Source organism: Sorex araneus, chromosome 9 (assembly GCF_027595985.1).
Source record: "Sorex araneus isolate mSorAra2 chromosome 9, mSorAra2.pri, whole genome shotgun sequence".
Taxonomy (NCBI): domain Eukaryota; kingdom Metazoa; phylum Chordata; class Mammalia; order Eulipotyphla; family Soricidae; genus Sorex; species Sorex araneus.
Genome location: NC_073310.1, coordinates 62,422,735 through 62,443,412, shown reverse-complemented (window position 1 = coordinate 62,443,412; position 20,678 = coordinate 62,422,735). Strand labels below are relative to the sequence as shown.

The 20,678-nt window shown below is 58.6% G+C and overlaps 2 protein-coding genes across 2 annotated transcripts in view; both read right to left on the bottom strand.

Moving 5' to 3' along the window:
* Positions 1-3,603, bottom strand: part of RSU1 (Ras suppressor protein 1) — a 128,237-nt gene extending 124,634 nt beyond the window's left edge. Inside the window, exons 1-2 of the mRNA XM_004605342.2 lie at positions 3,451-3,603; positions 3,135-3,249 (exon numbers count right to left, since the gene is read on the bottom strand). Of these exons, the coding sequence (XP_004605399.1) occupies positions 3,135-3,243 (109 nt within the window). The 5' untranslated portion in view covers positions 3,244-3,249; positions 3,451-3,603. The remainder of the gene's footprint in view (positions 1-3,134; positions 3,250-3,450) is intronic.
* Positions 3,604-9,513: 5,910 nt separating this feature from the next.
* CUBN (cubilin) overlaps positions 9,514-20,678 on the bottom strand; it is a 271,581-nt gene continuing 260,416 nt past the window's right edge. The window contains exons 61-67 of the mRNA XM_004605343.2: positions 18,316-18,478; positions 17,417-17,622; positions 16,132-16,279; positions 14,448-14,629; positions 13,127-13,292; positions 11,115-11,350; positions 9,514-9,698 (exon numbers count right to left, since the gene is read on the bottom strand). Of these exons, the coding sequence (XP_004605400.2) occupies positions 9,591-9,698; positions 11,115-11,350; positions 13,127-13,292; positions 14,448-14,629; positions 16,132-16,279; positions 17,417-17,622; positions 18,316-18,478 (1,209 nt within the window). The 3' untranslated portion in view covers positions 9,514-9,590. The remainder of the gene's footprint in view (positions 9,699-11,114; positions 11,351-13,126; positions 13,293-14,447; positions 14,630-16,131; positions 16,280-17,416; positions 17,623-18,315; positions 18,479-20,678) is intronic.

The following is a 20,678-nucleotide window of genomic DNA, read 5'->3' as shown; positions in this document are numbered from 1 at the left end:
CGGCAGATGCCCGGAACTCACAGGAAATCAAGTGAATCGAGACGCCAGTTCAAGGCCCCGGGGCCCCAGAAGGGCCACATGCCAGCAGCGCTCCTGACGCCACAGCCGGGCGCGGGGCTCAGGGGGTTGGGGGCCACCTTACCCGTCACGGCCAGGCCCACTGGCCTCCAGAGCAGCCCCTCGCCTGCAGCACTGCACTGGCCCGGGACCCCCCGCCCGGGACCCCTCGCCCCTGGGAGAATGGGAGGGAGCCGCTCCGGCCCACCAGGACCCCTCCCGGGGCGCCTGGCCGACACTCCCCACTTTCGCCCCTGCGGCGCCCGCACTGCGCGTGGCAGCTGGGACCTCCCGCCTTCCACCCTCCCGGCCCGGTTACCTGTAAGAACAAAGAACCAGAAACTTTGATTTTTCCTTTTTTCTTTCCTTCTATTTTTTTAATTGAGTCACCGAGAGACAGACCCTTACAAAGCTGTTCATGGTTGGGTTTCAGTCACAGTGTTCCAACACCCGTCCCTCCACCAGTGCACAGTCCCAGCACCCGTGTCCCCAGGGTCCCTCCCGTCACCCCCCACTCCCACCCCAGCCTTCCTCTATGGCAGGAACTTCTGTCTCCCTCTGCCTCTCTCTCTGCCTCTGCCTCTCTCTCTGTCTCTCTCTCCCTCCCTCCCTCCCTCCTCTCTCCCTCTGTCTCTCTGTGTCTCTGTCTCTGTCTGTCTGTCTGTCTCTCTCTCTCTCTCTGTCTCTCTCTCTCTCCCTCCCTCCCTCCCCTCTCCCTCTGTCTCTCTGTGTCTCTGTCTGTCTGTCTGTCTGTCTGTCTGTCTGTCTGTCTCTCTCTCTCTCTCTCCCTCCCACCCCCCGCCCCTGCATTTGGGCATTGTGGCTTGCAATACAAACACTGAAGGTTTATATCCCTTCACGTACCTTCAACCCTCGGATCCCGTCCAGCGTGCTCATCCCCAGCTACTTCTGTCACACGGTCCCTTCTCCACCTCACCGACCCTCCGTCCCACACACTACGGAAGATTCCAACCACTGGCCAGTCCTCCTCGCGCTGTTCTCCCTGGCCGAGGGCGCTACTCTCCTACTCTCTTTTTTACATCCTCACACGAGGACTCCGCCTGGCTCAGGGCTTGGCAGCTGCTCCAGGCAGTGCCAGGGATGGAGCTAGGGGCACCACGGGACAGCCTGACCTGGTCCTTTGAGCCTCCTCCCAGTCCCGGGAATTCTAACACTCCGGGGAGCACCCCACAAGGAGCATTTCAGGGAGGGAGAACCCTCCAGTAAGGAAGAAGCTTGTGCAGGTGCCCCGCGCCAGGAGGCAGGAGCTGGGGCCTCGGTAGACAGCAGCCGGCCTGCGAGGGGCAGCCTGCACCGCGGGGAAGGTTCCAGAGCTGCCCAGCCTCGGGGCCACACCGGAAGCAGCTGGGCCAGGAAGCGAGTGGCTATCTCTGCGGCCCCAGGAACAGGCCCGCGGAACAGAGATAGCGCGGCCGCTCAGGCTCATACATATGACACGGCGTCCGCGTGGGCGGGGCCCCTGGGTGCCCTGCTGAGACGGCCCTGCTCCAGGCCCCCAAAACAGCGGCAGACCCGGCACACCCCACCCCACCCCCACCGGCCGCCCTGTGCAGCGGGCACCCGCGGGCAGTTCCGGGCTCTGCCCACTGGGACAGAGACCACCGCGGCCACCCCAGGAACTGTCACCCCCAGAGCCCAAGGTCAGGTGGGAAGGCAGGGCGCTTCCTAGGGACGTGCACAGCCCCCCAGAGGAGGCAGCCCGCCTGCGACCCCCAGGAAAGCCGAGTCTCCCCCTCAGTCGGGGCCCAGACACTGCTCCCATGGCGGGTTACTGCGGGGTGGAAGAGGAGCCCAGGCAGTGTTGAGGGGACCCACGCAAGGGCCACTTCCTGGCGATGCTCAGGGAGCGGGGCAGATGGCTCAATGGTCAGAGCGTCAGGCCACACCCTGCAATGATGGGGGTGCCCGGAGGGTACAAAGAGCAGCCTGGGGTGCCAGGGATTGAGCAGCGGCCCTGCGTCAGACAGCGGCTCCCGCACTCCCCGCTCCATCCACCCTCTCTCCCCGCCTCCCCGTCACTCACCCTCCACCCCCACCCCTCCCCTCCACCCCATCACTCACCCTCCACCCCCACCTCTCCCCTCCACGCCCCGTGCACCTCAGTGTGTGAGGCCCCAGGCTTGATCCCCAGTACCACACACACACACACACACACACACACACACACACACACACACACACACACACACACACACACACACACACACACACACACACACACCCAGGCATAGTCCCAGGGTCCCCAGCACTGGGAGCCTGCACCAAGCCTTACCACCACATGCCCCAGCACTGACCCATCAGCCCACACAACCAGGGCGAGCCTCGCCGGGGCGGCCCTTGCCCCCACCCGCACAGGCACCAGGAAGCCAACAAGAAAGTCAATAAAAATTGGGACATTTTATCTGGGGTCTTGGCTGCTTTCACAAATGACGCCTGGCACGCGAGGAGAGAGAGAGAGAACGAGAGAGTGAGCATGTTGGGGAGGGGAGGGGGTCTGATGGACGGGACAGTTCTCCCCAGGCCCCACGAGCCTGCAGGCTGGGGTTAAGGGAGTGAGCCTGGAGTGAGCAAACAGGGACTAAACTTCCGACAGCAGAACCCTAGGCAAGCGGGAAAGTCGCAGGCCCCTCACAGCAACACGGAGAAGCCTGGAGCAAGGGTGGGAATCGAACCCCCACAGGCAGTGAGGGAGACCCGCCCCCTAGGACCTGGGCCATGGCACGTGCCAGGTGCCAAGGGCGGGGTGAGGGGAGAAGGCAGCTGGCACCCCAAGACGCTTTCCAACTACTGTGGGAAGCCCCCACCGCCCACCTCGAGCCGGGCAAGCACAGCCGCCCCTGTCACCCGCGGGTGCCCGTCTGCTCCCGTCTGCTCCGGCCTCCCCGGCCCCTGGCCCAGGCCAGCGCGAGGAAACCGCGTGCCAACTCCGGAGCGCGGCGTGCAGTCTGCAAAGCGTCCCACGGCCCCACTCCAGCCCCCGACAGTGCCCGGCTCGGGGGCTCTTTGTCACCCTCCTCCCGCCCCTCCCGCGGGACAGGCCTGGCCAACACACTTACACAGGCCGGGGACGTCCAGCATGTTGGAGATGCCGCGGTCACTCATGTCCACTTCCGGCTGGTTCTTCTCCCGGCTCTCCTCCACCAACTTTTTCAGAGACTTGGACATGATGACCTGTGGCCAACGAGCCCGGCAGAGCACGTGGGCGACGGTGCGGAGGAGCAGGGGGCTGCACCCCTCCCCACCCCCACCCCTGCACCTCCCCGGGATGGCACCGCTTGGGACTGTCCCGGCAGTGGGCAGCAGCGGGCAGCGGGGGAGGATCGAGGGCCCGGAGAGGGGCGGCACTCTCGTGCCAGGCCACCAGACGCTCACCTGGGAGGGCAGCGCCCGGACAACAGGCTGCAGCTGGAAGCACTCGGGCGACAGTGCCCGTCCCGGGACTCGCACCCCGCCCGGGAACACGCCCTGAGCCGGCGCTCGGCGCAGGCGCACTCGGGACCGCGCGCAGCATCCCGCCCCGCCCGCGCCCGGCCCTTCCCAAATTAGGAGAAGCCTTGACTGGACGCGGCTCCGGGGCTCCGGGCGGAGTTCCGCCCCCAACAGAATGTGTGCCCCGAGGCCGGCCAATCACAGCCTCCAGATGCCTTTTAGACTCCGCCCACCTTCCACGGTTGGTCCGGCCCCCCCGTTCGAGATTCTGATTGGACTGCAGGTGGCTCGTGTGCAGTAGCTCCAACGCAGGCTCAGTTTGCAGGTGGAGGCTCGGAGTAGTATGGGCGGAAGCGGGGCGAAGGGATGCCACTCTGTTTTGTTTTGCTTTTCAATCAGCACTTGCTACCCGCAGTCCCTCTCCCCGCTGTTCTATGAACGCCTCGAAATCAGCAACTTCGTCGTAGATCCCCGACGCCCACCCGGAATCCTGGAACCCTGCCTGGGTCATTTTTATGTAGACCCAGATAAAGACATATACATTGATATGCCCACACTTCTCTTCTCTTATACAACGCCCCCCCAAATGATTATTACACCTTATATTTTAGTATGTTATTAGATGACATTTCCTTAACGCGATTTTTTTATATTTACACACTTCTAAATGTTTCTCTTTTTCTTCTTGTGGCCCTTGTACCACATCTATGAGATCTTGCTATTTTACATTTTGTCCATTGTGTGGAATTCAGGGAGTTCTTAAACACTTCAGAACCTGCTAAGTGCCTGTGGCCAACGAGAAACTAAGAAACAACTTAGTTTCTATCTCTCCAACCGAGAGAGTAAGAGGACTTGTGTGGGTTTTGCTGGAGTGGCTCTGAAGGAACCCTCTTAAAAGGTGTGGTTTTGATTTGTTTTAAAACCTATTTTGTTTTTCAAGTAGCTGCAAGTTTTAAAGTGTCCATTTTACCTATACCTTAAGTTATCTAGCATACAATTCTGGGTTCAAACTTAGCTCTTCGAGGCATAATTTCACTGACTTGTGTTTCTCATGCTGACACGCTGAAATGTGGTGGTGTCAAACTTTTGGAAGAACTACTGTTTTCTCTTGGAATGCATTTGTGATATTTTTATTATTCCTCATATTCTGAAAATTGGCCATATCTCTCTGGCTAAGCCTGTTTATATTTTATTTCATGTGGTCCTTTTTTTAAGTGAAGACTCATTTCTTTCTTCTCTGAAATTGTTTTATTTTTGTGCTTTGTTTTTCTGCAATTTTCTCGGATTTGTCCTTTTTCTGGATAACCTTTTCAGTAGCCTCCTGACCCAATTTTCTACAGTGATCTTTTGGGGTTTTTTGTTTTGTTTTTGTTTTACTTTTTATGTATTTCATTGAAGAAATTCTCACACAAATGCCCTACCTGCTGTGCTATTGCTCTAGCGTCGATTAATTTCAATTTTATCTTCCAGACTTTCTATTCCATTTTTTAAAGTGATGTTAGCTATAGATATGGAGAGATGGCTCCAAGGGCCAAGTGAATGCTTTGAATGCAGGAGGCCTGAGGTTTGTATCCCCCGGACTGCAGGAATGAACTAGCCAGCACAGAACCCACTGGGTGGTCCCAGTGTGGTCCTAAAACAAACCAAAGAAAGTATTTCAGCTATTACAAAAATTAAATTTCAGCCCCTTTCTTGTTTCAAAGCTCCCTGCTTTTGCTTCACAAATGCAGGTTCTCTACTTATCTGTGCAGATAAGCACTGATTTCATTTCTCTTCATACGCCATCAAGGGGTCTCAAGTCCCTTTTCTTTTTCTTCTTTTTGGCTTTTGGGGATCACACCCAGCAATGAACAATGCTTAGGGGTTACTCCTAGCTCTGCACTTATAAAATATTCCTGCTGGTGCTCAGGGGACCATATGGGATGCAGGGGATCAGATCCGAGTCAGCCGCGTGCAAGACAGACACTCTCCCTGCTGTACTTTTGTTCCTGCAACTAAAGTCCCTTTTCTGTGTGTCTCTCTACTTAAATCCCTGCATGCTGCTATCATACTTCCTGTCTGGTGATAAGGGAGCCTGAAGGTTTGCACTGAGGTTCCAACAAAGCGATGTGTTTTCTGCCCTTTTGGGGACTTGATGCGGGCATTCTTGTCTTGTGAAGACAGGAATGCCTGAAAGGCCGGCGTGGCCACGGAAGAGACACAGCTGTCCCAGCCAGCAACCTGAGGACCAGGTGAGGGCCGCTGTGCCTGGGCATGCTGGACTTAACCATCCAAAGGAAGAGGCACTTGAGCAGGAGTGACAGTACGGCAGGGAGGACGTTTGCTTTGCTGGTGGCCAACCCAGGTTCAATCCCTGATCCTCAGGCACCCCACATGGCCCCCTAAGCCCACCAGGACTGATCCCAGAGCACAAAAACAGGAGGAAGCCCTGAGCACTGCTTGGGTGTGGTCCCAAACCAAGACAACGAGGAGGAAAATATTTTTTAATAAAAAGAGGAAGATGCATTAGCACTATTCTTCCTTAGGTCTGGTGGCTAGGAGGCAGGCAGGAAGCAGGATCAGAGGTGGGGAACCCCCTTGGCTCCCTCGATTCCTGAACTCCCAGGCTCTCTGGGGGGAGGGGGAATCAATCAATCTGTATCAATACAGATAGAGAGACTGGTGGGCACCGGAACCCGAGGGGCCTCCCAACCGTGCTGGGGCGTGCCGTGCAGTGTCCCTCCGTCAAACATTTTCCCTTGGTTGTCCGGCCCCTGGCATGGCTGGAGGGAAGTGATCATGCCTCCTGGGTCCACTTCTTCGCTGGGGAGGGGTCCCAGCTCCTGTTCTCACCTGGAAGGGGGCGGCTTACTACGTGACCTTGAGCCTTTCCCAGTTCAGCCTCTGCTCAGCTGTGGAGAGCAGAAATTTCCTTTACTTTCACAAGCATTTTCCCCCCATCCTTTTAATTTATTTTTTATTGAATCACCATGAGGTAGTTACAAAGCTTTCATGACTGAGCTTGAGTCATACAATGATCGAACACCCATCCCTCCACCAGTGCACCTCTCCCACCGCCAATATCCTCAGGATCCCTCCCGCCACCCCCACCCACCCCACCCCTGCCTCTTTCCTTCTTACTCTCTCTCTACTTTGGGGCATTATGGTTTGCAATCCAGATACTGAGAGGCCATCACGCTTGGTCCTTTATCTGCTTTCAGCGCACGTCTCCCATTCCGAGCATCCCTCCAACCATCACTGACTCAGCGATCCCTTCTGTATCCCAGCTGCCTTCACCCCAGCACTTGCGGCAGGCTTCCAACCCATTTCATGGACATTTATTCCTTCAGACCAGGCCAAAGAGCACTTTCTGTTTTCTCCCAAAGAAGACCTCCCACTCTGCCACTCCCACCCCATCCCCGTCCCACTGCAGTGTGTTGGGATTCCACGTGTGGTCTGAAAGCAACAGTCAGTGGCGCTCAGTATTGCCCGGTGGTGCCAATGCACGCCAATTGCTGGCCGGCGCTGGCCAAGTCCCTCACCGCAAACCCTCGTCGGTGGCGACGCAGCTGGGACGCGGGGCCTGGGTGCCTGTGTCAGTGAGTGGAGAAGGAGCTGGACAGGAGGTGGGAGTTCAGCTCCCTGGGGGGGGGGGGGCGCATTCACCTTTGCCCTGGGTGCATCGTTCTTGTCTCGTGTGGCAGCTAGTCAGTGGCACTTCTGAGTGGGTCACATGGAGAGCAGAGTTGGATGAAATGGGGGGTCCCTGGGAAGGGGGAGCCCCCTTTCTTCCCCGTGGACTATCACAGAGGCTCCACAGACACATAGGCATGCCTCCTTTTTCTTTAAAGACTTTTTAAAATTAAATCACTGTAAGATAGACCCTAGGCCTGGAGTGATAGCACAGCAGGTAGGGTGCTTGCCTTGCACGCGGCCGACCCGGGTTCGATTCCTCCGCTGTCAAGCTACGAAGAGTATCTAGCCGACAGGGCAGAGCCTGGCAAGCTACCTGTGGTGTATCCAATATGCCAAAAACAGTAACAAGTCTCACAATGGAGATGTTACTGGTGCCTGCTCGAATAAATTAATGTGACAGTGAAGATGGACCCTTACAAAGCTGTTTCAGTCACACAAGTCCTCCACCAGTGCACATTTCCCTGCGCCAGTGTCCCCAGGTTCCCTCCCGACAACCCCCCGCCGCCCCAGCCTGCCTCTATGGCAGGCGCTTTTCTTCTCTCTGTGTGTCTCTCTCTGCCTCCCCCTACCCCATTTTGGGCATTGTGGTTTGCAGTACAGACACTGAAACTTTGTCAGGCACATCCCTTGACCTACCTTTATCACTGAGTTCTTGCCCAGCGCGATCACTCCCAGCGACTATTGTCATACTGGTCCCGTCTCTATCTTACCTACCCTCCGCCCCACACACACTTGTCGCTGATTCCAACAGGTGACTCATCCTCCTAGCCCCTGTTATCCCTGGTCTTGGATATTAGTCTTCTCTATACTTTGAAATATACCACAAATAAATGTATTCTGTATCTGCCCTTCTCCTTCTGACTCATTTCACTCAGCAAGATCCTCTCCATGTCCATCCATGTATAGGCAAATTCCATCACTTCATTTTTCCTAACGTGCTTCCTTTAGGGATGCCTTTCCCTAATGCCTCCTGGCCACCTGGCCTTGAGCATCTTCCTGTTGCTCTGTTGCTGCCTTTCAAGTTTCCAGTGTTCGATCCACAGCGCGGTACCTTAGCGTACCACGTTCTACACCAGACCATCCCTTCTTGCTGGCGGCTGTGTAGGGGATTTATTTGCTTCCTAGATAAAATCCCTACAGTAGTACAGATGTTGTCCAACTTTCTCCACACCTAGGACCTCTGTGATTCGGTTTCAGATAAAAGAGTGAGTTTTTTAAGGGACCTCTGGTCCCCAGCAGATTTCATCTCTGGAGTTTTGGGCCATTATTCCAGCTCCTCAGCCCCCGGGGGTTCCGAGGGGCTATTCTTCACCTTCACGGATCTTTCCCTCAGAGGGTCATCCATAAAGCGGATCGCCCTGTCAAGGGGGGTGAGCGAGAGGCAGCAGGGATGGTTCAGGTGAAAATTATTTATTCATGGCTCTGTGTTTCGAGGAGGAGGCAGCTTTCTGACATTTGTGCAGTCGAGTAAGATGAAGGAAGAGTCCCTGCACACTTTATCATTCATTCGGTTGGATCTTAATGAGACTCTGCGTATTTCACAGCAACTCTCTCGCTTGGTGAGAGGCAGCAGAAAACCTTCTACAGGGCTGGCTCGCCGACTGCCACCCTCACACACTGCGTGGTTGAGCTAAATCAGTGATGGAAGATAGGGAAACTGAGGCACAGAACAATTCAAATGGCCTTAACTAACTAGAAGAGCTAATATTCAAATACTGGCAGCAGAGTCCTGGAGTGTCGCTCTGACGGGTTCATTTGATCTGTCAAACCATGACCATTCAACATGTAACTCTGTGTGCCTTACGAAAGACTCAGTTTTAATGGCCTCAGAACAAGTACAGCGGGGGAAGGGGGGCATTTGTCTTGCATGTGCTGGCTTAAGTTCAATCCCCAGCATCCCATAGGGTCCCCCAAGCCTGCCAGGAGCGATACCTGAGCACATAGCAGGGACGGGGCCCTGAGCACTGCCGGGTGTGCCCTAACCCCCAAATATAAGAAAGAACACAGTTCTGCCGGCTATATCCAATCGCGTTTATTACCCTTTGCTGGACCTTGACGATGAAGAGTCACTGTGAGGTTTAAAATGTAAGATGCCCTTTTATATTTACACATAATCATTGCAGAACCATCCGCCGTGATCATTTACAATCTGGGAGGGATTTGGGGACGCGGGAAATCAAAGCATAAGAAACCACCAAGCAAGAGAGTTGCTGTGAAATACACCGTCTCTGGATCCATCACAGAACTCCGGCCTCCCTTCCAGACTGTCAGCTCTACACCCTCTGCGAGAAACAAAAGGTTCTCCTATTCCAGGACACAGGCTATCTCGGGTCTCGGCGGAGAGGGCTGAGGTCTGCCCCGACGTCCGGCAGGATGAGCGCGGAGGGCGCCCACCTGGCAATGGGGGCTCAGCTGTTCCAGGTGAGTCGGAGGGCAGAGGGGCGCAGTGCGGACTCGGCGTGGAAGCAGATGAAGACCCGGTTTGAGGAGGCCGCAAACGGTGCTATGTCAGTGTCCTGCGGGAAAACCAGAGGTCACCGCACCAGCTGTTGGCAAGTCGGCCCCTGTGTCCAGAGAGCCCAGCCTCGTGGGTCAGCCTTGCGCTGGCCCCAGGACAAGTCTCAATGGCTCTGGAGGGGTTACAGGGAACCCGCGGGTGATTCCAGAAGCTACTAGGCTGGGATGGCGGATATGCTACAAAGGAATGGTGCTGGGGCGTGAGGGGTGCGGTGAATATGGGACCCTTGGGGTCAAGGACGTCTTTTAGGGTCTGATGGGAGCTACACATGTCCGGTGCACCAGAGGCACTCTTGAAGATGAACTGCATGGGTAGGAATCCTACTTCAACAAAACTACCCATAGCCTTTCTGTAATCCCCAGGGAAAGAAAGCGCCTACTTGCAGTTGTAGCCGAAGCGACCAGGAGAGTCACGTCTGCGGCTTGCCCCAGGACACTAGCATTTCCTTGTGGGGGTGGGGGAGGTGGCAGTGGTGGTGCTATTTTCATGTCCTGTCTGGAGAACTGTGTGTGCGGTGGGGGAATAGTCTATTTCCTCTGATTTCCTCGTCATCCACTTGACAAATGCTTATGGAGGGCCGGCCAGGCAGCAGCTATTTTACAACCGGAATCTGAAAACCCAGCCAGGGACCCGAACCATGCCCCCAACACTCCTGCTCCCCACCCCACCCCCACCTTGTGCAGTTTCTGCTCAAATAGGGGATGCGGCCAAGTCTGGGCCAAGCCCCGAGGCAAGCAGGCAGCAGGTGGACCTGGTCCAAGCAGGCCAGGCCTGTGCAAACACCTCTTCCCCCAAATGGATGGACGGGCGGCAGGTCCAGCTGCCTCTACTCCACATCTGAATTCTAACTCGTTTAAGGAAGATCAATTCCATCGGAACTTTACAAAAACAAGCTACTCTCTCCCCCGTATGACTCCTTTTTTGTGATTTATCCCAAAAAAATCACTGGGATGAAATATGTCTCCCAAGAATTCGCACTGTCTCCCCAAGGGAAATAGGGCGTTTGGTGCCAATTTTCTAATTGCTTCTTCATGCAGAAATCATCAAGAGCCTCCAACCCTGGGCGCTTCATTGCAGTCCCACAAGACACTTTGAAAAGCAAATAATAATAATAATAATAATAATAATAATAATAATAATAATAATAATAATAATAATAATAATAATAATAATAAAGACGCCCCTCGCCCATCCCGCCATCACCCCACCGAAGTTCTCCCTGGAGTGGAATTAGAATTGGATTCTAAACCTAGACCGTTACTGTTGCCAAGGCTACACTGGCGCGTTGGTCGCAATTCCGCGCGATCTACACTAGGTGGCGCCCGGCCCCCAGCAGCGGGGAGCGTGGGCGCACCTGCCAAGGTGCCCTGAAAGATGCCTTTACCCCGCAGCACCTGGGCCGGGCGAGACTCACCGAGCCGCAGTACGGCCCCGAGGACGGAGAACGCGCGTCCGGCCCGTCGTGGAGGACCAGGTAGTTGCGAGCACAGTCTCCGGGGTCATCGATGCTCACGAAGTCGAAGCTGACGGTGACCGGCCGGCCCGAGGGGGCCACCACGGTCCACTCGCAGTGGGTGTGATTGGGGTACGAGCCCGGGTATCCGGGGCTGGCCACCGAGCCGCTGTCCCCGTACAGAGTCCCGCCGCAGCCTGCAGGGGACAGAGGGCAGGGTCTGGGTTGCCCACGAGGCTAGCAGGGCCCGTCAGCACCCAAAGCACGGGTGGAAGCCCCTGGCCTGCTCCCTGGGCACCCCCTCCCGGCCTCTCACACCCGCACCACGAGGCGCGGAGGGCGGGGGTGGGGGGTGGCTCGGCTCCAAACCCAAAAGCAAACCAGAACCCGCCGGCACGGGCCTCGGGCACCTAGAAAATCACGTCCTGCCTGCTGCAGGCGGCCACTGCCAGCTCGCTGGCATCTCTGGGCCAGTCCTCCCCCCGTCCTACGTGGCATGAGCTCAGCTATTGGGGGTGTTGCTCGAAGGGGTCCCGCCCCCCAGGCATGTCCAGGGCACCCAGCGACTTCCCCTCAGTTACGTGGTCACCGGCCAGGGGAAGAGGAGAGGGGGCCAGGCTCCACTGGTGTGAAGCCAGGGCCGGGCGGGGAGGGCCCCTCCCCCAGCAGGGATGCAGAGACAAGAGGGACCAGGCCTGTGGCTTCCTGGAGATTATTCAGTTCTCAGAGAACCCCCAAGTCTTAAAGGAAAGAAAGGATAGAAAATAAAGGGAGAGGAAAGGAACAAGGGCAAAAGGGAGGGGAGAGCAGGGGAGAGGAGAGAAGGTGAGGACAGGGAAGGGGAGGGGAGAGAAGGGGAGAACAGGGGAGGGGGGAGAAAGGGAAGACAGGGGAGGGGAGGGGAGGGGAGAGGGGGAGGACAGGGGAGGGGAGGGGAGAGAAGGGGAAGATGGGAGGAGAGAGAAGGGAAGGACAGCGGAGGGGAGTGAAGGGGAGGACAGGGGAGGGGAGTGAAGGGGGAAATGAGGGAGCAGAGGGGAGAGAAGGGGAGGACAGGGGAGGGGAGAGAAGGGGAGGACAGGGGAGGGGAGGGGAGAGAAGGGGAGGACAGGGGAGTGGAGAGAAGGGGAGACGAGGGAGGAGAGGGGAGAGAAGGGGAGGGCAAGGGAGGGCAGGGGAGAGAAGGGGAGGACAGGGGAGGGAAGAGAAGGAAAGGGGAAGGGAGGGGAGGGGAGAGAAGGGGAGGGCAAAGGAGGGCAGGGGAGAGAAGGGGAGGGCAAGGGAGGGCAGGGGAGAGAAGGGGAGGGCAAGGGAGGGCAGGGGAGAGAAGGGGAGGACAGGGGAGGGGAGGGGAGAGAGGGGGAGGACGGGGAGGGGAGAGAAGAGGAGAGGAAGGTAGAGGAGGGGAGGGGAGAGGAAGGCGGGAGGGGGAGGAGACAGGAAGGTAGAGGAGAGGAGAGGAGGGAAGGGGAAGGTGAGGAGGGGAGGGGAGTGGAAGATAGGGGAGGAGAGGCGAGGGGAGGGGAGCAGAAGGTGGAGGAGGGAAGGGAAGGGGAGGGGAGGGGAGCAAACCAAGGCTGGGTGGCCCAGGTGAACGCAGCACGGACGCGTGCTCTGCTCTGGTTTGGTCCCTGACACTGCATCATCCCTGAAGCCCCTCCAGAGTGTCTCTGGGGGTCCCTGGCCCCACAGGGCGCTCAGGGCACCACCTCCTGCAGCCCTGCCCTGCAAGACCCAGCGCCCTTGACGGAATGATTCCTTGGGCAGTGCTCGGGAGGCCCGACAGGCCAGGACCCGAATCTGCCGGGGCCGCAGGACTATTTTATCTCGCCCCGGGTGCGGTCCTGCCCGGGCGCCTCCTCGGACCCAGGGCGGAGGGAAACTGCACAGGGGGTCTCACGGCCGCCCGCAGCGGGGCTGAGGAAGGGGCGGCCCCTCTCCGTGGCCGTCTCCCCGCGGCCCCCCTGCCTTACCGGAGGGCGAGGAGGTCCAGGTGATCTCGTACCCGCGCCCCGAGAGCGCGCCGTCGCTCCGGAACCGCAGGGACAGCTCGTGGTCTTGGGAGAAGACGGGGTTTGGCAAGAGGGTCCCGCAGAAGGTGCCCAGGACCGGGGCGCTGCTGTCCCGCCCACTCCGCACCTTCGAGAAGGGAGCCGCGGCTCGGTGGGGTTCCGGCTGCCGCCCCCTCCTCCGCTGTCTTGGGTTTTGCTTTAGTTTTTGAAGATTTTTTTATTGAGTCACTGTGGGACAGACCCTTACAAAGCTGCTCATGGTTGGGATCCAGTCACAGTGTTCCAACACCCGCCCCTCCGCCAGTGCACAGTCCCAGCACCCGTGTCCCCAGCGTCCCTCCCGTCACCCTCCACACCACCCCCTGCCTGCCTCTATGGCAGGAACTTTTCTTCTCTCTCTGTCTCTCTGTCTCTGTCTCTGTCTCTGTCTCTGTCTCTCTCTGTCTCTGTCTCTGTCTCTCTCTGTCTCTGTCTCTCTCTCTCTCCCCCCCCCTTTGGGGCACTGTGGTTTGCAATACCGATACTGAAAGGTTATCCGGAACATCCCTTCCCTACTTTTACCCCTCGACTCTTGTCCAGCGTGATCATTCCCGGCGACTATTGTCATATTGGTCTCTTCCTACCCTCCGCCCACGCACACGTGTGGTTGATTCCGACCACTGACCAGTCATCCTAAGCCCTGTTTTCCCTGGCCATGGATATTCTTCTTCTACCATATATATTCTAATAGACCACAAATGAACGCGGTCATTCTGTATCTGTCTCTTTCCTCTGGGCACTTTCTCGCCCGTGTGCTTGGGGGCCCAGGGCCCCCCACCCCCGCCAACGGAAGCTGCCCTCCGAAGGCCGAGGGGGAAGGGAGCCCTGGGCCAGGGGCGCGTGCCCGAGTGAGGGACATCCTCCAGCTCCGGCGACCAGGGAAGTGACGCTGGTGATTTCGGAGCAGTTGGTTTTGTGTCTCTGCCCACACAAGCGCCTTGCCAGGGGCCGCCCTCAGTTCTTCCTGTTAGACTCACAAATAAGCTCCTTCAGAAGCTACCCTGGGTCCCACTGTGCTGGAGTCCCAGCTGGACCACAGCTCTCTCCTGTCTGCCTGCCTGTCCATCCATCTGTCCTGCAGACACGGAGCCCCCGGGAGGCCTGGCATATGCTCCCCGTTGGCCTCCCCATGCTACAAGCCCCGGGCTAAGTGTTTAGGGGCGAGGGATCAGTGGGGAGCCAGCTGGGCTGTGAGCAGTTCCCGAGCAGGGGGCGGGGGGCAGGGGCCTCAGCGGGACGTTACCTCCAGGAAGTCGTGTTGGCATTCCCTGGAGTCCTCGAGGCCAAACTCGTGAAAGAAGAGGGAGATGCTGTGGCCGGGCGGGGCCGAGAGAAGGACGGAGCACTGCAGGCCGGGGCCGTAGTTCCCAGGCCAGCCCGGACTCCGCAGCTGGCCAAACGCCGCCCGGTACTCGCGGTTGCAGTCTTAGAGGGAAACAAGAGCAGAGGTTGGAGCCTGAGGCTCAGCGCCCTGGGGCTCGCCCAGCCTGCCGGGGTAATTCAGGGAGGTGAGCGGACGCGGGCAAGCGGAAGGAGGGGAAGCTGGCGCCTTCATTCGCCCGAGGGACCCGAGCCCCTGGAGGCGAGGTGAGGGGACCCGAGCCCTGGGGGCTCTCGAGGGACACTGCGGCCGTGGGCGAGCCACAGGGCGGGCCCTGCCCTCAGCGGCAGCTGTCTAGCTCCCTGTCTGCCCACAGAGACGAGCGGTGGGTCGACCTCTGTTTAAGCAGAAACGTCATATTCAGAAGACAGAGTTTTGCACAAAGATTTCTCCTCGGTGAATCCTTTATTCTCGCTGGGGCCAGAGAAAGAATCGAGTGAGGGGCACTGGCCTGGCACACGCTGACTTGGGTTCAGTCCCCAGCACCCTGACTACTGCTGGGTGTGGCCCCAGCCACGGAAAATAGAAGGATCATTGATTCTGTTAAAACTGACAAATTAGGGCCTGGAGCGGTAGTACAGCGAGGAGGGCATTTGCCTTGCACGTGCCTGACCCGGGTCCGATTCCCAGCATCCCATATGGTTCCCCGAGCACCGCCAGGAGTGATTCCTGAGTGCAGAGCCAGGAGTCTCCCCTGTGCATGGCTGGGTGTGATCCCAAAAGAAAAAAACTAAAATTAAGTTAAAAGACTGACAAATTATTATTGTTCTTTTCCATTGGCAAAAATATTGAAATACCCTGAGGGGTTCCTTAATTTCTGTCTAGGGGTGGGGGAGCATTACTCTGCTCAGGCTGTTTGGATATTCAGAACCTCATCCCTGGGCCCGACATCTCAGCCAGATGGGCCACAGGAAGCTGACCAAAACACCCACGTATCCCATCGTGCACCTGGGCCGGACCCCAGAGTCTTAGGGTTCTAAGTCTGTGGCCGGACATTCCCCATCCTGTTTTTAATCTAAGGCAACCGAGTTTTCATTAAGTGTGAAAGGAGGGGCTGGAAGGATAGCATAGCAGGTAGGGCGTTTGCCTTGCACACAGCCAACCCGGGTTCGATTCCCAGCATCTCATATGGTCCCCCAGCACCGCCAGGAATAACTCCTGAGTGCATGAACCAGGAGAAACCACTGTGCATCACCGGTGTGACCCAAAAACCAAAAAAAAAAAAAAAGTGTGAAAGGAGCATTCTGGGGAGTGTTCTCTGGAAAGAGACTGAGTCCGGGTGATAACCCATCCAGGCCTTCTTCCTCTTTACAGGAGAGATTTTCCAGGACACAATTCCTCTGTGTGCAGGCGAATAATAAAGGATCCACATTTAGATGAGCTTCCCGAACACGACCATTTAGTGACTGGACATTCTCACCATGTTCCTTTGCCTTCACCCCCCGTGGACGCGGGCTGAGCCCGGGTCCAGGGGAGCTGTTAGGACCCCCTGGGGGGCGGCCCGTGACCCCGTGTGGAGGGGTGGGGCTCACTGCCCGGCGCTCACCTGCAATCTGGTAGGAGAAAGACACCCTGGCACTCGTGTTGAAGACCGGGGACCTGAAAGTGACCACGGCCGTGCGGAGAGACGAGTAGAAGCGGGGCGCGGCCGAGGCGTTGCCGCTGCAGAGCTGAATTCCCGGGTGTCCGTGGCCCTGCAGTGAGACAGATCGCAGTGACCACGTCTCCTAGGACACGGGAAGGACGTTCAGAGACACCAAGGGGCCTGTCCACGTACCCAGAAGTCAGCGTAGGACGCGACCGCGGAGGCGTCAGCAGGGTCGTGACCAGACCCGCTGCTCAAGGGATCAGACGGTTCCTCGACTGTGTAGCACGAACCTGAGGGTCTGTCTGCACAAAGCTCACTGCACCCAGGACCTACTTAGCACCCAGTACTTCTCTGACCTCTGCCACAGACTCACCGCGTGGGCGCCCACTTCACCACGGCACACCCTTAGGAGTGTGGCCAGTGGCCCACCAGCTCCCTGCTGGCAGCGAACAGGGGTCTGGACACGCCACTTAGACCCAACGGGACGGGGCAGCTGTGTCCCGAGTGGCAGAACCACGATGCCAGCATCCCCGGTTTTTCCTGGGGACCCATTCTCTGCAGAAGGTGCCTGCCAGAGACTTTGTGTGTGACCTTCCTCCTTTCGGCCGCCCGCCTGCACCCTGGGAGGGGGAGGAGGACAATGCCCCAGTCTTCAGGGGTTCCCTGAGCACCACGTTTTCAAGGTCAGCTACCCAACACCTTATCCCATAGGCAATTCACACCCATCTCTCATTTTTTTTAAACCCAAACTCTCTCATGCACTCAAAACTACAGTACCGCTGAGTCTGGCACCGAACGCCCCCTTTGCCAACCCTCCTGTGCTCTGCATGGACCCCATTCACCCTCTACCCAGATGCCAACTGCAGAAGTGCCTCGCCCAGCTGGTCGCTGGAATGTCGATGTCAGAGGACCATAAAACTCCAGGTAAATGGGCGCTCAGTGGCCATCAGGCTCGGGATGGGGTCCCGAGGTGCAGACTTTGATCAAGACACCCCAACATTCCCTTGCTCCATGTAATCTTGAGAACTCCCCAACTCTAAGATGCAGTTCCCCAACTCTAAAATGCAGTTCCCCAACTCTAAGATGCAGTTCCAGCCCCTTCGCGCCTGGGAAGTTTCGTGTATCCCCAACCAAGCCCTGAGCAGGAAGCGGCTTTGAGAAGTTATCTTGCGAGGCCTCGCAGCTCCGGGCGCTGTGCCAACGCTGGTGAGCACTGGCCGCCTCTGCCTACCGTTCCCCTTACCGAAGGCGAGTCCTGAATGACCAAGGAATTCCGGTCGCAGGCTGGCGAAGGCAGCTGCAAAGCCTCCACAGTTATCTGGACCTGCTGGTGGGGAGGGGCTTCGATGACCCACGTGCAGACGGAAAACGGGACATCGGGGTTCGGAGAATCCGGGGAGGAGATGCTGTGCGGGGTCCACGTTGCGTTATATGTCCCCCCACAAGGCCCTGGGGTGAGGAGAAGAGAAACAAAGTTGCCAACATGGAAATCGGGCATCGTCCCAGATGACGCGATTCATCCTGCCCTCAGACCCCAGGACTGGAGACGCTTCTCCAGAGCGGGCAAGGGGCTGGGGGCCTATCCTGACTGTTGCTTATTTTGTTTGGAGGGAGGTTTGGGCCACCCCTGTGATGCTCAGGGGTCGCTCTGCACGCAGGGATCACTCCTGGCAGTGGTTGGGGGGACTGTATGGGATGCCGAGGATCGAACCCACGTGGGCCACGTGCAAGGCAAACACCCTAACCATTGTACTCTCTCTCCGGCCCCACGGTTTCTCTCTCTCTCTCTTTTTTTTTTTTTTTTTTTGCTTTTTGGGTCACACCCAGCAATGCTCAGGGGTTACTCCTGGCTTTGCACTCAGGAATTACTCCTGGCGGTGCTTGGGGGACCATATGGGATGCCGGGGATCGAACCCAGGACGGCCGCATGCAAGGCAAACGCCCTACCCGCTGTGCTATCGCTCCGGCCCCACCCACGGTTTCTCTTGTTGACTAAGAATGGCAGCGAGTCGGGACTGTCAGTTACACGCAGCACCACGCATGGGAACCAAGGGTGTGTTCCGACGGCAGGCGTGGCACCGTGGCCAGTGCCAACATACACATGTGTCATCAGAGGCATGAAGAACGGCCCCAGGTACTCACTGTCCAGGAAGGTGTAGGTGGCGTTGAATCCTTCCCTCTCCAAGGTCGCGTCGCTGACAAACTGCACCGTGAGGAAGTTTCCGGAAGAGAGGAAAGGCGCGGGCACAGAGGATCCGCAGAAGGTGCCTGCCACGGCGGCCGCTTCGCTCGCCCCATCGAACACCTGCGGGGAGAGACAGACAGACAGACAGCCCCTCACGCCGCTGCCCCATACGGACACGGAGGCCAGCAGGTCCTGGCCGAGACTCGATCTCGCGGCCCAGAGCCAATGGCCGGGTGACCCTGGACTTGGAAGGTGCCGAGTGCTGTAAGCACCGTCCACCAGCCCCCGCCGGCCCCCTCCTCCCGCGGCACCCGCTGCGCCCCAGCCCTGCTCAGGCCCGTGACCTCTCTCTGGGGTCGCAGGACACTGCCCTGCAGGGAGCCCCTGCCGCCTTCCGGGCCAGGCAGAGAGGGGCCAAGGCCCCTTCAGCATTCCCCGGGCGCCCCCAGGGCCCTCACCCCGACTCCACCTGGGTTGCGGGGGCACTCCAACCCCCTCCTGCCGCGTGGCACTGAGGCTGCTGCTGGTGGGTGGGAACGAGATTCAGCCCCCCCCACCCGCATCCCTAGAGGTGTGGACGCCGGCACCAGCCACCAGGGTTGAGTGTAAGTGAAGCCCCCTCCCCTCCCCCTCCCGTTCTCCTCCCTGCTGTCTCCCACACCTCACCCTGCCTGTGCAGCTTCCCTGAGGGCCCAGCCCCAGAGGGTGGCCAAGCTCCACGCAAGCAGGGGCCCCGTTTACCAGCCCTGAGATACCCCCTGATCCCGACACAGAGGCGGGAGGAGCTGCGAGTCCCCCGCCCCCCACCCCGCTGTCTTCGTGCCACCAAACGGCTCAGGGTGGAATCATCACCCTCCCGCCCAATCCAATGTCTGCTTCCCCCATCGACCCCCGGGGCCGGGGTCCCACCCACCGGCTCCCTCCTGCTCTGCCTCCACACAGCCCCTGTCTCCGGAGCCCCCACCCCCCGGCTGTCCCCGACCTGGTGCCCCTCTCCTGCTCCCCCCCCCAGGACCCCTGCCCCCTCCAGCCCCCCTGCAGGGGCCTGCTCTCCCCTCAGCCCCAGGACCCCTGCCCCGGGGCTGGGCTCATAGGCCAGGCCCTCACCCAGCCTGACTTTTCTCCTCTCCCAACAAGAGAGAGAACCTGAGTCTCCAGGGCGGGAAGACTTTGATGATTCATGGAGGCGGGAGGGTCTCGTGCCCATCTCCAAATTTCCACTGACCGGGATCTGCCCCAGGCCCTTTGGTGAGAGGGTGCCAGGACTTCCCTGCAACTAGAAACGCCCCCTGAGCAGAACCTGCCTTTCCTTGCGTGGGAAAGCTGCGTGGCCACTAGATGGCGCCATCTCCCCGACTTGCATGGCCTTCAGGCCCTGCGTGCCCCCCACGCTGTGCCGTGTATGGCAATGCCCCCCACCCCCCTTTCCCCCCAGGTAAACATGTGAAATGTTCCGAGACTCCCTGCAGCCCTGGGGTGGCATTCCTTCTCTGGACCAGGCTTTGTTCTGCGATGTGTGTGCCCGTCCCCGGGACCCCCAGAGAAGGCACCAGCCCCCTCACCCCCACCCGGCACAGGAATGAGGGCGTTGGTCTTACACCCGGGAGGCTGGGAGACAGGGCTGGGGCTGAGACGGCTCCTGCCGCACCCTCCCACCCCAGTGGTGCTTGGGAGACCCAGGAAAGAGACGCGTAAATGCATTTATTTCACAAGCAAACGCAGGGCAGGCACTGTTTGGGGTGCGAGGGGACGATTCCCGTGCAGGACGGGCCCTTCCCCGCCGAGTCCTACACTTCTGCCCCGTGCAGGGGGCTGGGGCCCGCAGCCCCTGGGATAGGATGGGGCCTGCGACTCCTCTGCCGGGGGGTTTACTGACGGCCCCTCCTGCCCCCGAGACGCGTGCTCCTGTGACCCTCCCGCCAGCCCAGCGCCCCCGCCATGCAGGAGGGCCCCAGGGCCCCACACTGTCCGCCACCCGCTTCCCGAGTTGGTGTTTAACGCCCACATCTGGCTCACATGCTGCACACCACCAGCCTGGCCTCGTTACGGGACGGCTGTCAGGCCCCGTCCACGGCAGCTGCCCGAAAGACACTTCACTGGTGGATGGTGCCATCCCAAGAACGCCCCAGGCCAAATCTCTCACCGCCAAATAGGAGCCGCTCTGAGCAAAGCGTCACTCGTGTACATGTTCACCACAAGAGGGACTTCAGCTGGGTTTTCTAAAGAGCGATCCTTGCCTGTTTGCCTGCCTGCCTGCCTGCCTTCCTTCCTTCCTTCCTTCCTTCCTTCCTTCCTTCCTTCCTTCCTTCCTTCCTTCCTT